Below are 15,761 nucleotides of genomic sequence, written 5' to 3'. Positions count from 1 at the left end.
AAGTGAAGAAGCTGATAATCAAAAGGGATACAGGATCTTCTTAAGTTCTCAGAGTGGCCAAGTTGAGTTTAGGATGTGGATCTTGATTTCTGTTCAGTGCTCCTTCGTTTACCACTTACCATGTTATCTCTTTACAACATAGAACAGGAGCCTCCAAACTTTTTAAACCATGAGCCACAGTAAGAGGTAAATTTTTGTACATTACCCAGGTAAGTGCATAATTGAAACAAAAACATCAAGAAACCACACTTACCCTGATTGAGTACAATGCATCCTATTCTGTCCTATTCATTAAAGAAGTGCTATTCACAGCTCATTAAATTGACTCATAACCCACTAGTGGATTGAAACCTGCAGTGTGGAAAATACTGATCTAGAAGGTTCTCAATCCCCACAGGACATATGACCATCACAACTGCCCACGGTCTTAAATGGATATGATGCATCTCACCAACTAGAACATAGTGTCTAATGGATTACGCAAATTAACTCTTAGAAATCTTTAAAGGATTTTAAAAGCTCTAAAACAACCGCATCACAGTTACCGTGTTTCTACCACATTATGAGCACAGCATTTTTCACCCCAAGTCATTATTGCCTCTTTACACATCAGTGTCCACCCACCCAGCATCCAATCTTAAAGGAAGTGGCTGCGTCTCAATCTCAAGACATTGTGCTGGTTCACTTAATAAATACAAAAATAAGCAGCAACCATCCCACATTCTCATTACACTATTCAAAGTAACTTTAAGTTATAAAAAGGCAACGTCTATGTAAGATCCCTGATTTAAAAATTAGTGACGGTGAGCTTCAGCCAGCAGGGGGTACTCCTCTGGGCAAATCCAGGCTCTGATTAGCTGGAAAAGTCAGAAAGAAAGAAGGAAGAATATGGCTTTTATTCATGTGTTTTTTTCCAACTACCCCGTATACTGCAGAGTGGGTCTTCAAATGAAGCCACTTTGTAATGAAGCTTTTTTGCTCTTTTCCTTTGGTGACTTGACTATCCCCTAATTTAGTCGAAGCTGACTGACCTTAAGTACAAATGTGGCCAGTGCAACTTAACGTAATGCAAGAGTGTGAATTTGGCTGATGTGGCTCCATTAGAGACGAAAGGTTGGGGCAGGCTTTCAGCAGCGCACCTTATGAGGCGGGGGTTCCCCGGGGCCGGGAGTCCTTGCCACAATGCCAAGACCTGCTTGGTGGGAGCCACAACTACATACTCAGGTGACCCCAGAGAGAAAGTCTGTGCAGCCTGAAGCACAGACCTGCAGGCTTTGGGTCCAACTTGCCTGCAGGTTCCCCCGATACAAGTGCCAGCCTGTCTCCCTGACTAGTCGAGTGAAGACTCAGTCCCTGGGGCCCCACAGGATGCTGGAGCCACTCCAGCCTTCCCCCTCCACCTAGGGGACTTGTATGTAAAACAGCAACTCTCCATGCCACTGCCCCTGGGAAGGACAGGAGACCACATGAATGCCCTGTTCTCTGGGTAGAGAGAGAGCCTGTACAACCTCTACTGTTACACATGCTGAATGATGCTGAGAGAGAAGCAGGGAGGGACAGTTGGACCGATGCCATCTCTTTGTTTTGCTCTTTGGAATGAATTGGGGGAAAAAAAACAGGTTGCATTGCAGTACTCGGGGCTTTGCTTTGGATTTTTGTTTGTGAATAGTCATTAAGAAGGAAGCTACCAATGACAAATTAAAATACCAACATATCAAGTAACAGTTTCACATTTATACGGCGATTTAAAAAATAACGTTAAAGTGTTTTCTAGATGTAGCAGTAGCATTGCTCTATTCTATGAAATAGCAATGCTTTTCAAAAATTGTGAGTAAACATAATAATTTCAATGTATGTGAAGAAAATGAAAAGAATCTGAGCTTTAGGTCCAGGCAGACCTGTGTTTGAATGGCAGGTCTAGCCCTTTCTAACCTGCATGACAGCAGTGAGTTGATGCATAACCTCTCGCTCCTTAACCTTCTCGTATCAAAATGGGAATAGAATACTTACCAGCAGGACTGCTGTGAGGATTAAATGAGAGTATAATCAATTAATTAGGTCTCCTTTTTCACTTTTAATTTGGCAACTATATCATTTTTAGCATGTAGGTACGTACATAGGTTTATATGTCAGTTTGCACGTAAGTTTCAACCCGGTTTTATAAAAATTAGACGCAAAATAGTCTTCCCAACAACCCTTCAGGGTTTACGGAAGCAGAAAAGAGAAAATAGAGTATTACCTTTATTTTATATACACACACACAAAAATAAGTCCCACGAAGAGTGAATCACCAAACCAAGCCTGAAGTGCAATCTGAAGCCTGTTGTTAATTCTTACACCACAGGATGGGGGGGGGTGTGGGGGGGGGCATGTGTACTTAGAAAGAACATGTCAGTGATTTGATTATTTTTGTTTTTAATCCTGACCCTTAATTTACGTTGAAACGTCCACAGGATGGGGCCGGGGACACGTGTACTTGGAAGAAACGTATCAATGATGTGATCATTTTTGTTTTTAATCGTGATCCTTAATTTATTTTGAAACGTCAGAGAACTTCAGAGGGGGAGCACGAGCTGTTTCTGTGGCTCCCAAGGGACGTGGGCAGCAGGAATGCAGAACAGCCACGCCAGGCTCACACCGGCCCTTCGAAGGCGGCCGTTCCTGCAACCAAAACCCGAAAACGGCGTGGCCGACACCCACCTTTCTTTTCCTGGGAATGGGCTCGTCGAAGAGCAGGTTGCTGGCCTCCGCCTCGTCGATGCCATCGTCGGGCTGCGGTTGCGGCTGCGGCGCGGGGCTGCGGAAGGGCTTGAAGCTGTCGGCCGACAGCGGCGGCGACGGCGTGGACGGGTTGGACTGGTCGCTGGGGGCGCTCCAGCTCCAGTAGCCGCTGCTGCTGCTGCTGGAAGGCACGCCTCCTCCCTCCTTCCAGGATCCGCTGAGGCCCTCTGTCCGTGCACACAAACACAGTGTCAGTGCTGTCAGCGCGAGCTGGCTGTGTTCTGGGTGGAACGTGGGGGGTGGGGGTTGGGGAGCACAGGGCGGGGTGGGGACCTCGATTCTATGCTCTTGAAAGCGCTTGCAGCCCACTCCATACTTTGCAACGGCTGCGTACGTAACATTTACTCAGAATCTCAAAAAAAAAAAAAAAAATCGCATCGTATTATAGTTGATAAACATTTCGCTATTTTAATCGCATAACAGGTTTTTCTAACAGTTTTCTGACGTGTGTTGTTTTGTTCAACACTAGCTTCTCAGGATGACAGTGGAAATTATATGAAAATGAGAAAAAAAAAAAGATGTTCTTGTTCACTAAGTTTGGGGAACCCTGTATGTATTTATTGACTACATTTCTAAGAAAGAAATCATTGGCACTGGTCTCCCCCCACCCCCATCCCCTATTTTAACTTTTTAAAAAAGGAATTTCTCATAGGTCTGTGGTCCTTGGATTACATGTATAGAAAAAGTTAGTCTAAGGTTTAAGAACCTAAGAGAATAATTTCTGGATAGTTACCTAAAGCCATCTACCTTATTTTAACAGCTGCTTATTATAACAAATGATAGTGCCTTACATTTGGTGAATGTTTTACATTTCACAGAAGTCATTCACACAATCTCATGCATTCTCACAACATCTGTCTCTCAGAGTAAGGACTGTTATGCCTACTGTACAGATGGGGATCCTGAGGCACCAGGATGTTAAGTGACTTGCCACATGACTACTGTGTAACCCTGTGGGCATGAGGCCCAAACCCTGGTCTACCCATGGGTCTTTCTCCTTCATGCGTGTGGGCCCTGTGCTGTGAGCAGCCTCCTTTGTCTCCAGCAAAATGGAGATCAGAGGAGAATTTATTGGTAATGATTACTGGTAAGACTGGTGTTGAATTTTACCTTTCCACTCGTGGGGAAACATTATGAAATGTCTGCTAATGTAGAGAGATCTTTGCCCAGTTAGGATGTCTTTGGGCGGGGGGGGAGGGGCTCTTTTAATCACTGAAGATTTGCTTTACCTTTGAAGATACCCAATCTTAATTAGCACTTGCATAAATTCTACCTTCTTTTTAAAGGATAATTTCTGCTTCATATTTATATGCATTCTGAATATATTAAAACTATAGTCTAAGTACATGGGGGGAAGAATCTCAAAATGCCTCATTAAAATATGCTGCTAACGTCTGTGTAATTAGTAATGAAGGTAAACAGTAGACTAACATTCATGGAAAAATTTATTAACCACTTGCACATAATTATAGATTTCTAGCGTCTTCCTCAGCCAGGTCAAACAAAAAGTTCACTTCCGAGACTGAAGTTTGAAGTTGAAATGCCAGATGTAAGTTACCCATATCATTAAAGCAAGGCTCTAACAGAATCCAGTGGTCATTTATGCGGGCTCACACCTCGCCGGCCTCAACAAAACCAAATTAGCATCTCACCTCTGCAGTCTACACAGAGACTGATGTACTGACGGGACCCAAGTTGCCTGTAGAAAATAAGAAACCTCCGTTCAGGACAACACGACTTCAAGAGGAGCCTAATGTAAGGCCTTAGTAATAGAACCTGGTGTGAGACACTTGCTTGGCAGGCTTATGAAGCTTATAAATACACTGCAGTAGGCACTTACAAAACAAAATACGTTCATGGTGCTAGATGTGTAATCATGCTCGCTGTGAGGAACTGAATTTATTTTGAGAATCAACTATGATTATAGTGTGGTTACCTTGCTTCGTGTCAGTGCCAAAAGTTAATCTGTTTACTTGTGAATGACCTTTAGAAACACTATTTAAACAGAAGGACAATGTGATATAGAATATAGAAATAGATTTTTCAGAAAAAAATCAGAACCAATTCAGAGTTTTCCTTTTTTGTTTGTTTTTTAAGAGGATCCTGTCTTCTTAAATAAGTATTTGCCCAAAATGCAGACATATACTGCTGGACTCTTACTCTCTTTGCAGACCCACATCCTGACAAAATGATTCTTCCCAGAAACAGAAAAGGATCACGACAGTTTTTTTATTTCTAAAAAATTTGGTAATTCCTTCATTATCATAAACTGCTCTCCTTTTTTAAGAATTTGCTTCCTGTTGTAGACTAAATGAGAGATAATAGACAATTTGGGATTATTAGTTGGGTAGTTATTTTTTAAATCATAATGAACACTGAATTACTTTCTTTATAACTATGCTAACAAAAGTTTTCATTGAAGAAGTGAACACTTTATTTTGATTCTAACCTTTTAATACAAAGGAACATTAAAGATGTTCTCAATTAAAAAAGAATGCAATAAATGGTATTTGGTAAAAATGATGAATACATTAAAAATATACTTTTTCTCCACTGAGGACTCCATGAAATTCTGCAATTCCTTTCTCCTATGATTGCTTTTGGGGGTGCCTTCAGTTTTGCTCTCACTGTACTCTTTCTTTAGTGGCATTGCCAAGCTGAGAAAGGGAAGTCAGGATACCTATTTTCCAACATGCCCCGATCAGGTCATTTAATAGGGACGGTTAGGCTCATTTCAAGAGCACCTTATACCCCAGGTGGACTGGAGTAAGTTGTGGTCAGGACTCACCGGACGTTCAACATACATATTTTAACACCTCCTGCTTAAAACCAAGTTATGTGTGAACCATAGCTCAATCCCGTAATTGACTAGACTGGCTTTTAAGAGAAGGTTTTCTCTTGCTGCAAAGTTTCATCCAGTGGTCTCAGTGGCTGACATTTCAGTGAACTGAAGTTCAGTCTGGCTTCCGCCCAGGGGTTGTCCTCTGTGAATAATCTTGCCAAAACCACCTGTGACCTTCTACTTGATGCAAAATTTAGTCCTTCTCATGGTTGACCTTTTGCAGCATCAGAGTCTCTCCCTGAAACACGCTTTTCCCTTGGCTTGCATGAAACCACACTCTCCTGGTTCTCCCTTACCTCTGTGGTAACCCGTCAGGCTCCCCTCAGGCTCTTTTCCCTCTGCTGGTCCCTTACTTGATGAAGGGCCTCACCATCCCCCTTAGCCATCCTCTCTTTACACTCTTTTTACACAACTCCCTCGAGGTGATCTCATCTCTTCGTATGGCTTCCCAGTTCCACACGGAAAGCCCAGGCCTCTGTCCTAGGTTGCACCCAAATCTCCACCAGACATGGACCCTTGAAAAATCCTCAGGTTCTGACTACTAAACATGTCTCAAACCAGACTTAGCATCATCTTCAGAAACCCCACGTCGTGCTCAAACATTTGCCCATAGATCTATTTCTCTACTCTGTTCTATCCTGGGGAGTGGGCCTCTTCCGGAAGCACACCGACTGCCGGGAAGTCACCCTCGCTGTTCCCTCTCCTTCATCCTCTCTGTCCATCACTCAGTCGTCGACTTTACCTTCTTCACATTTCTCATTTATGTCCTCTTCATCCCTACTGTGACCACCAAGGCCCAGGACGCTCACATAGTTCTGTTTTTTGGTTTTGCCTGTAAACCCAATCATAACTTTCCAGTGCCCACATCATAGCTATCCTACAGCCTCAGATTAATGTCCAAACACCTAGGCAGGAACACATAGCTCCTCTTGATAGATCTTGGGTCAAGCTTTCCCACTTTATTTCCCTCCTAATTTATCACACTGAATTATATGTGTCAATATTATATCACGACTAAGCAGATCTGGAATTAGAAAGATATGGAATAGAATTTCAGCCAGCTCTGCTGTTTAAACGTCAGTTAATCCACGTGTGCCTCAGTTTACTCATCTGTAAAACAGTGATAATAATATCTCATAGAGTTGTGAGAATTACATGATAAAAAGCAAGCTTAGTACTTGGCATACAGTAAGTGCTTAATAAATGCTAGCCATTAATATGATAGTTGTTTTTTTTTCCCCAAAGGAACTGTACAATATGAATGATTATGAACACTGTTTTCAATGATGTATTCAAACCATCTAGCATGGTACCTAATAAATATATATTGAATAAGTGAATGGACTACAAACTTTTATTTAATTAATAGTTATTATTCTATTGGGACAATACTTTTTCAAAATATTTAATATTCAGAGTTCTTTGGTCCAACTGCCTGTCCAATTGAACAGAAATAATGCTGGTGAAAATAACTTCATTGGACCAATCTCCATTTATCTAGGAAAAAAGGAACACAGGCACTGAAAGATATGTTTTGGACAGGTGATGGAGCTCAGTAAATGTGAGCTGAATGGATGGATGAGATGCTGTGAGGTCTCCCTTTCTTCTACACATACTTCCCCTTGCTTTCTGCTAATGGGTGGCGGTTACTTGTTTATTGTGTTTGATAGGAACGGGAGCCCTCAAAGAAAGGCTCTGTTCTTGGTGTCAGGGGGCCCTTCCCTGTGGCCCAGACCCCAGGCTTACCATTTGGCCGCACAGGAGGGCTTCGAACCAAAGGGCTGGTGGACAAGCTGGTTAGTACCATTGCTGCTGTCACCTTGTCCATGTCCAGTTCCTCTGAAGATTTCCTGTCAAACAGGGTGGGGGGGGACACTGTTATCTGTGCTTACTCTGCCTACAATGGGCCACGTACCCCACAAGTACCATGTGTCACATGCTACTACACACATTTGCTCCTTTAACTTATCCCCGTGAAAACCCAAAGGATTGTTAGCTTTATTGTACAGATCAGGAAGCTGAGGTCCGGAGGTTAAGCGATCCAGTCAAAATCCTATAGGATGAGGAAGAGAAGGATTCATTCATTGGATATTTATCTGACAAGTGTTTTATTGAGAGTGTAGGTTAGACCTACAACTACAGGTTAGACCTTGTTCTAGGCACAGGTGACACACAGTGAACAACAGACAAGGCTGGTGGGGAGAAACACAATTATCAGTAAACAGAGAAAAGGGAAGAATAATTTCTGATAGTAACAAGTGTTATGAAGGGTATAAACAGGTTGTCGTGACAGTGACTGAGGGCGGTTGCACTCAGGGTGGTCAGGAAAGGTTTCTCTGAGGAGATGACATCTGAGGTGAAGTGTGAAGGGGGAGGGGTCAGTCCTAAGGAGGTAGGGACATGCCCTCCTAGCAGAAGGGACAGCTGTGTAAAGGCGAAGTGGCAGGAATGAGCGCCAGATATTTGAAGAACCACCTACTTAGGGTGAGAAGGGGAGAGGGGTGCAAAGCTGGTCATGTGGAGTCCTGTGGCCATGGGAGCGACTTCAATTTTATTCTAAGTGGAAGGCGTTAAGCAGGCCTAGTGACACAATATGATTAAAAGTAACTGCCTGAGCTACTATATGGAGAATGGACTTTAGGGAAGGCAGACCAGAAGCAGGGAGGCCAGTAGGAGAGAACTGCTAGGAGTCAAAACAAGAGGAAAAATAGCGGCTAGGACTAGGGTGGGGACAGTGGCAGGTAATCTGGCAGGACTGGCTCATGCACCGAGGGTGGGAAACGAGCAAAAGGGAGCAATCCAGGCTGGCTCCCAGGCTTTTGGCGTGAGCATTCACTAGAGCCATTTATTGGAGTAGGAGAGAGTGGAGGAGAAAGGCAATTAGAGGTATTTAAACTCCTGTGCTCTGCTTTGCTATACTCTCCTAGAGGAAGGATAGGTCATAGGAGTAGTTACCATGCTGTTACAGTGAAGAGCCACTGGTAATCATTCATTGAGATGGAGAGGTTACTCTGGTTCATTAATTCTGGCCGGTGAACCCCGAGTGAAGGTTCCTGAGATAATGGTCATTGTGAACTGGAGTCAGCTTGTTGAAACTTATTTCAATAAAGAAGTTAATATCAAGAGGCAAAGACTTATGTAATACATTGGCATCAGATAAATTGTGCCACCTCCTGAGAGATGAACATTTTCCATTTTCAAATTAGGGAACAGTTGAAGAAGTACAACAGAGGATTAATAAACCATACTGACAAATGAATGTCACGTTGGCAAATACGGCTTTCATTCAAGGGGTGCCGTATAATTTGTAACAGCGATGAACTCTTAGAGATTGAGACTTTATAGCATCACTTCACAATACACTGGGAAAAGAGACTCATAAATTGGAGAAAAATCAAAGTATCCCCAAAGTTAGGGGCTGCTTAATTTATTTCACCACGAGGTCATAAAAATCATTACAATTCGGCTCTCCAATGTCCACGATGACCCTGAATTACTAAACAAAGCTTACTCTTTCCATCCTAGGTGCCAAAAGAGGAGAATCTTTCAAATTTCCTTCTATAGTTCTTCTCAAAGCACCTTCCCCTCTTTCTTGGCAAATTGTTCTATCAAAAGACAAATTAGGTGTTATTTTTTTTTTATTATTTTTTTTTACAGAGAATGGCAGTTCAATGCTTCTAGAAAGCAAGCTTGAAAGTATACAGTGAAATTCACTTTGCAGGAGTTTTCAAGACAATTTCATACACTTACGGGGAAAAAAAATGCTCATTCACTTGGCACACAATTAAAAGATTTTACAACATCCATAATTTACACGAGCCTCATACTTGGGAGGAAAGGTGATGCCCATGTCTTACAGAAACAAAGCTTCCTGAAACAGCACCAGAGAAAGAACTCAAAGTGCCTTAAGATAAATGTGAGTGTGTTGTTGACTCTATCTCCCTATGTAGTCACAGGGGGAGGGAGTAATTGGAGGCCTTGAAGGAGAAAGGTTTGCTCTACAACCTGCTGTCCAGACCTTGGGGTGCCCCTGCCGGTCTGCCCTCCCCAGAGCCCAACTGTCAGGATCACTCCATGCCAGTGGGGGGCACACAGGAGCAGGCTGCTGTCGTGTCTTTCAAGACCGGATTACTGGAGAGGCTGACTTCTCTTTCCAACCGTCCACCTTCTCTTTCTCTTAGTAACAAAAGGCTTGAGAACCAGGATAAGCAGTATGAGCTTGGCACAGAGAAATGGCATGACCAGAGGGAGAAGTCCCCTTGCCCTCTGGGGCTTGCTATACAGTCAGGCCTCTCCCCCCACTTACATCTTCGTTTCAGGGACCTTTATTTTTCCTTCCTCAATCTGCTTTGTATCTTTTTGGATTTTTTTTTTTCACATCTAAGGCAAACATTTTGTTTTAGAGGTCTGATAATTAACTCAAAAGCCGATCTATTTTTTAAATATGAAGATCAACAGGGAATGTATCGTTATAAAATACGCACTTGTTTTGCACTGCCGAAGTCTACGACTACATTTCAAAACAATTATTGAGTGTCATAAACTGGATTTCTGACCAAGAGTGAAAAGAGTAATAAACATTAGAACGATCAGAGCGTTTTTCTGTTTGTGTTTCCTCTGACTTTCCCACTGGCATTGGAGGCCACTGACAACAATAATAAAAAAAAAAATCTAAAGAATACGTTGTTACTGATTCAATTAACCTGTATCTCTCTGGGAGTATTTTCTCACGCTGCATGAAATGTTACCAGATGATGTGGTCTTGTGCTGAGTTGTGTTTTTGTTTTTATCTTTGTTTAATTTCTTTTGGTTCAGTACTATCTAATTACTGATTAATTTGGGCTGCAAATTCAAATCCTTATAATTAAACAGGAAGAGATGATATACAAAGTAGAGTTTGTTACACTTTGAGAAAATTGCCAGAAAGCCCTTCTGGTAGGTTTACAGTTGTCGAGGGAAAAAGAAACCCACCAGAGGTGATGTGAAATATTCTTTCCTGATTTGAAACTGAATTTGAACCTACTGTTGAAAACCTTATCCACCCCATGTTTGCAAAAGGCTGAGGTCTTTTTCAATTAATCCTTCCTCTCAGACTTTGTTGAACATTATGGAACGTAGTAAAATTTAGAATTATTTTAAGATGATAGTAATACTTGTTGTCATCATATACAGGATTTGTTCCTCACGTTGACTTGGCTTGGGTGGATGAATAGGATTTCAAGATGACAGGATCCCATTTCAGGCAGGAAAGCAGGCAAGTCTTTGGCCTGCCGTCTGCTTACAGTCCTATTTGAAGGATGTAGTGGGTGATGAGAGAGGACACCCCTGGGCCAGCTCATGGGGCCTTGTGCCAGGCTAAGTGGTTTGTCGTATTCTTTTAAGCAGAGAGAAGCCACCGAACATTCATCAACCTGGGAGAGAGATGATCAATCTGTATTTTAGAAATGAATCACAATTGAAAATGTTTGGAAAGGGAAGGAGCTAAAGGAAGGCTATTTAGCTATTTATAGTTAAATCTTGACTCAAACTCAAAGTGTCAGACTAAGGGACAACTACTCTATGAAAAGAGGTATTTAGTCTATGAGGACAGGAATCCCTTGATATCTGGTAAGGATGTATCCTGGACCTCTCTGGGAGAGGTGATAATGGTAATGGTCAAGAGTGCAGGCTCTGGAATTAGATCACGTGGCTTCAAGTCTACTCTGTGCCATTACTAGCTATGTGACCTTGGGTAAATCACTTGACATCTCTGAATCTCTGTTTCTTCATCTGTAAATGGAGGATAAAAAGAGATCTGTTGAGAAGATTCAGTGAGAAAACACACACGAGCACCAGGACACAATCTCAGCCACTGTGGGAGTTCCACAGATGTTGGCTATTATCGAGCGTCAAATTCACGAATATGCCCGTCGCATACCTCCCCCCTGAAAGAGGACAGTGTTAGATTACTTCACTTGCTCTTCTTATGAGGCACCAGCACTAGCAGTTGTTGCTTTTGGGGGGGGGGGGTGTTATTATCTTTCATGGTGAACAGAACTGTTGTAAGTTCTTAGGAATTACTCTGTAAGACGTGGCAACTGGCTCATGGAGGGCCAGCTGCTGGTCCCGCACTGGAGCTTCACAGGACCTTGGCAACCACACAGCCCATGACATCATGGCTCTTGAGGGCTGTTCTCAAATAGCCAAAGTCTGGAAGGCGGTTTGGATTTTATGTGTAAGAGTTTCTGCCTTCAGTCCTCAGTCTTGGGTACTAGCCATGTGCTAGGGGCTCTTCTAGCAACTGGAAACACGGTCTGAAGGAAAATCAGGCAGAGTCTGTGCCTTCCTGAGCTCTAGTCTTGAAAAACCAGTCCTTAATCAAACACACAGCAAATAAACATTAACCTACAGATGTGACAAGTGCAGGAAGGAGCGGTATGGATTTGAGGAGGCTCTATCTAGGCACCGCTGGGGAAGGGGAGACCCCTGGGCTGAGGAGAGAGCTTCCGGCTAAGGGGGACGGGAAGCGAGCACTGATGCCGCCTAAGAGAGCTCTGGGCTGGGTAGTGCAAAAGCAAGGGCAAGGCTCCTTCACAAAAGGAACAGAAAAAGGCTGAGCACAGTAAGTGTCCTGTGCACTTGGAGAGGAGACAGCTGGGTGGGGCTTTCGAAGTTCTGTAAAGGTTTTAACCCTCATCTTAAAGGCCCCAGGAATCACTGAAGTGTTTTGAGCAGGGTGGGGTTGGAGAGGTCACGGAGGTTGGGGCGATGCTATCAGACTTGCTTTTCAACAAGCTCACTCTGGCTGTCGTGTGGAAAATGAGTTCCTTTGTTTGACAACCAATCTTTTATCTGAGGAACCGACTGCCTGGTGACTGTGGCAGCAGGTTGCAGAATGACATCATCTGCGACATGAAGAGGCAATCAGGAGTGTGGGCAGCCTCAGCCGACTCGGCCCCGGGCCCTGGGTCTTATGCTGGTCCGGCCCTGGGCGCTCGGCCGTGGCCTGTGCTGACAAGGCCACCTATTGTTTATACTGCAAGAAGCCTTTTTAGTTCTTTTGAGTCACTTCATGCCTGAATGCCATCTGCTTCGAGGGTGCATGCAAACACGGTCTCCCCTGGCTAACCCACCAGCTAACAGAGAAACATTTTACACCCCGGAGAGCCATAAAAGACATTTATCTGCAATTAAAGCACTGTAGTAACAAACGGAAATAAAAATGAATAATACATTCCTTAGATTAGCACTAATCCAGTTCCTTAGCAACTACAGAAATCTGCTGTCTAGACCAAGTTTGATTACTTTTAAAACTTGTGATAATCCTAAAACAAGGAATGAAGTCAGAAAATGAAATCTCTTGTACAGAAAAGCCCACGGTAACCAGCTCTAATCTTGGAATTCTGGGAAGCTTTTACTAAGGGTTTGGAAAACTGGATTCAGTTAACTAACTTTTAAATGCGATTAAGCACCAAACTTTGTTTCCTTTCTAAAGGCATCTTGTAGCAAGAGCAGGAATGTCGTTAATGTTAACCCTTCCGATTTCATTTTAGTTTTGTTTCTTTTAAAGGCTCTAGGGAAGATTAAGGAAGCTACCTATTGCATAAAGTGTCTGGTGGGCTTGATCAAACGAGATGGGAAAATTAGAGCAAACACATCACAATACATAGGCAATACAGACTAGTACTTCTGAAGCTACCTGTGGTGAAGGATCATTTTATTTATTTTTATTTAGATCCAAGTTAGTTAACATATAGTGTAAAATGATTTCAGGAGAATTTACTGATTCATCACTTACATATAACACCCACTGCTCATCCCAACAAGTGCCCTCCTTAATGCCCATGGACCATTTAGGCCATCCCCCCACCCAACTCCCTGCCAGCAACCCTCAGTTTGTTCTCTATATTTAAGAGTCTCTTATAGTTTGCCTCCCTCTCTCTTTTTATCTTATTTTTGCTTATGTTCATGTTTTGTTTCTTAAATTCCACATGTGAGTGAAATCATATATTTTTCTATTCCATTGTATGCATGTATGTATATGTGTGTGTGTGTGTGTGTGTGTGTGTATATATATCACATCTTTTTTATCCATTCATCAGTCGATGGACATTTAGGCTCCTTCCATAATTTGGCTGTTGTTGATAGTGCTGCTATAAACATTGGGGTGCATGTGCCCCTTAGAATCAGCATTTTTGTATCCTTTGGATAAATACCTAGTAGTGCCATTGCTGGGTCATAGGGTAGTTCTATTTTTAATTTTTTGAGGAACCTCCATACTGTTTTCCCAAGTGGCTGCACCAGTTTGCATTCCCACCAGCAGTGCAAAAGGTTCCCCTTTCTTTTTTTTAAAAAATTTTTTTTTTCAACGTTTATTTATTTTTGGGACAGAGAGAGAGCATGAACGGGGGAGGGGCAGAGAGAGAGGGAGACACAGAATCGGAAACAGGCTCCAGGCTCTGAGCCATCAGCCCAGAGCCTGACGCGGGGCTCGAACTCACGGACCGCGAGATGGTGACCTGGCTGAAGTCGGACGCTTAACCGACTGCGCCACCCAGGCGCCCCAAAAGGTTCCCCTTTCAGTGAAGGATCAGTTTAAAGGAATCTCTAATCTGTCATGGATCGATACTTCTGTAAAATACAAGACAAACCGGCCCATGGCAATTGTGGCTCTGTCATATTGCTACACAAGCCTCTAAACTATTGCTTCTCCTCAATTTCTGCACCTAGCTCATGGTAGACTGGGGACAGAGTTTGAAGACTGTCACTGGCCCATGCTGAGTAGCGTGGAACCAGGCAATTGCTGTGATGTCCAATTCATTTTGCCGAAAAAGATGACATTCAGTCCTGTTTTGCTCTTTCTCCCACCTGCTGCTCTCTCCTCCTGGATCCTCACCGTGACTTTTCTCCTGACCTTGGTCGCTCTGCTCACTGCACTCCGTATTCCACTATGAATAGCCCCTCTCGTACCCTCTCCCCTTTTACTGTGCCTGGGCTTTCCCCTAGGGTCACTCCTCCTTTCCATTAGAGTTACTCACCCTGTCCCCCATGTCATCCCCCCTGCCCCCACTGTTGGCCTTCAACCTGCTCCCCTAGACCATCCTTCTTTACTTGCATGTGGAAACCCTAGCCCTTGCAGATCAAGTGTGCAGCTATCTTGTTCTCTGTCTCTCTTCCTGTTTGAGTGTCTACCAGCCCTTCCATTAGCACCTCTTTCCCCTAAAAGTCACCAAATATTTTGGCACCGAAGTTACAGCCATTATTATTATTTTTTCAACATTTATTTATTTTTGAGAGATAGAGAGAGACAGAGCATGAGCAGGGGAGGGGCAGAGAGAGAGAGAGAGAGGGAGACACAGAATCCGAAGTAGGCTCCAGGCTCTGAGCTGTCAGCACAGAGCCTGATGCGGGGCTCCAACTCACAAACCGCGAGATCATGACCTGAGCCAAAGTCGGACGCTCAACCGACTGAGCCACCCAGTTGCCCCAGCCATTATTTTTTACCTCATCTGGAATTATGATCCTAGGAGATGTAGGCAGAGCATCCCACTTCCTAACTTTGTAGTTTCTGTTCCCTTTGCCCCAACAACATTCAGCAGAGTGCTGAACTTGACAGGAAGGCCGCCACAGTCAGATGGACTGGGGTTTAATCCCCAGCAACTGTATTTACGAGCGGAGTGATTTTATGCAAATCATGTGGCTTTGTATAACTTCATATTCCTTGTTTATAAAATGGGAGCGATAATAACAACAACCTCACAGGGTTTTGGAAGAATTAAATAGTACATATAAAATATCTGGCATATACTAAACACGTAACTGTTTTTATCACTCTTTACCCAAACTCTTATTTTGGTGAACTGCTCTCAGATTAAAACCCCAAATTTTATCTACTGACGTATTTATAGGTGAAATAACATGAAAACTAGGACTCGCTTTAATGTACTTCAGCCTCCCACTCCCCCACCCCCAAAAATATGAGTTGGGGGATGATTAGATGAAATACGATGGGTAAAAGGCTGACAACTGTAGAAGCAAGGCGATGGGTGCTGAGGGATTCATTGATCCTCACACTTCGTGCTTACATGAAACTTCCATAATATGAATAAAAATGAGAACACAGATCTCATTTTGGCCATAGCCTGTCATTCCTCTTCCC

At 43.2% G+C, this 15,761-nt stretch overlaps 1 protein-coding gene across 2 annotated transcripts in view; it reads right to left on the bottom strand.

Annotated features, from left to right (window-relative positions):
• Positions 1-15,761, bottom strand: part of ZNF704 (zinc finger protein 704) — a 239,698-nt gene that overhangs the window by 39,729 nt on the left and 184,208 nt on the right. For both annotated transcript variants that reach the window (XR_003966228.1, XM_030303957.2), the window contains exons 3-4: positions 7,370-7,473; positions 2,701-2,948 (exon numbers count right to left, since the gene is read on the bottom strand). Coding sequence is in view for 1 of the 2 variants with exons in the window: in XM_030303957.2 (XP_030159817.1) it covers positions 2,701-2,948; positions 7,370-7,473 (352 nt within the window). In the remaining variant the exon portion in view is untranslated. The remainder of the gene's footprint in view (positions 1-2,700; positions 2,949-7,369; positions 7,474-15,761) is intronic.

This window comes from Lynx canadensis, chromosome F2 (assembly GCF_007474595.2).
Source record: "Lynx canadensis isolate LIC74 chromosome F2, mLynCan4.pri.v2, whole genome shotgun sequence".
NCBI lineage: Eukaryota > Metazoa > Chordata > Mammalia > Carnivora > Felidae > Lynx > Lynx canadensis.
The sequence above is the reverse complement of the archived record's forward strand: the minus strand, read 5'-3'. Positions and strand labels throughout refer to the sequence as shown.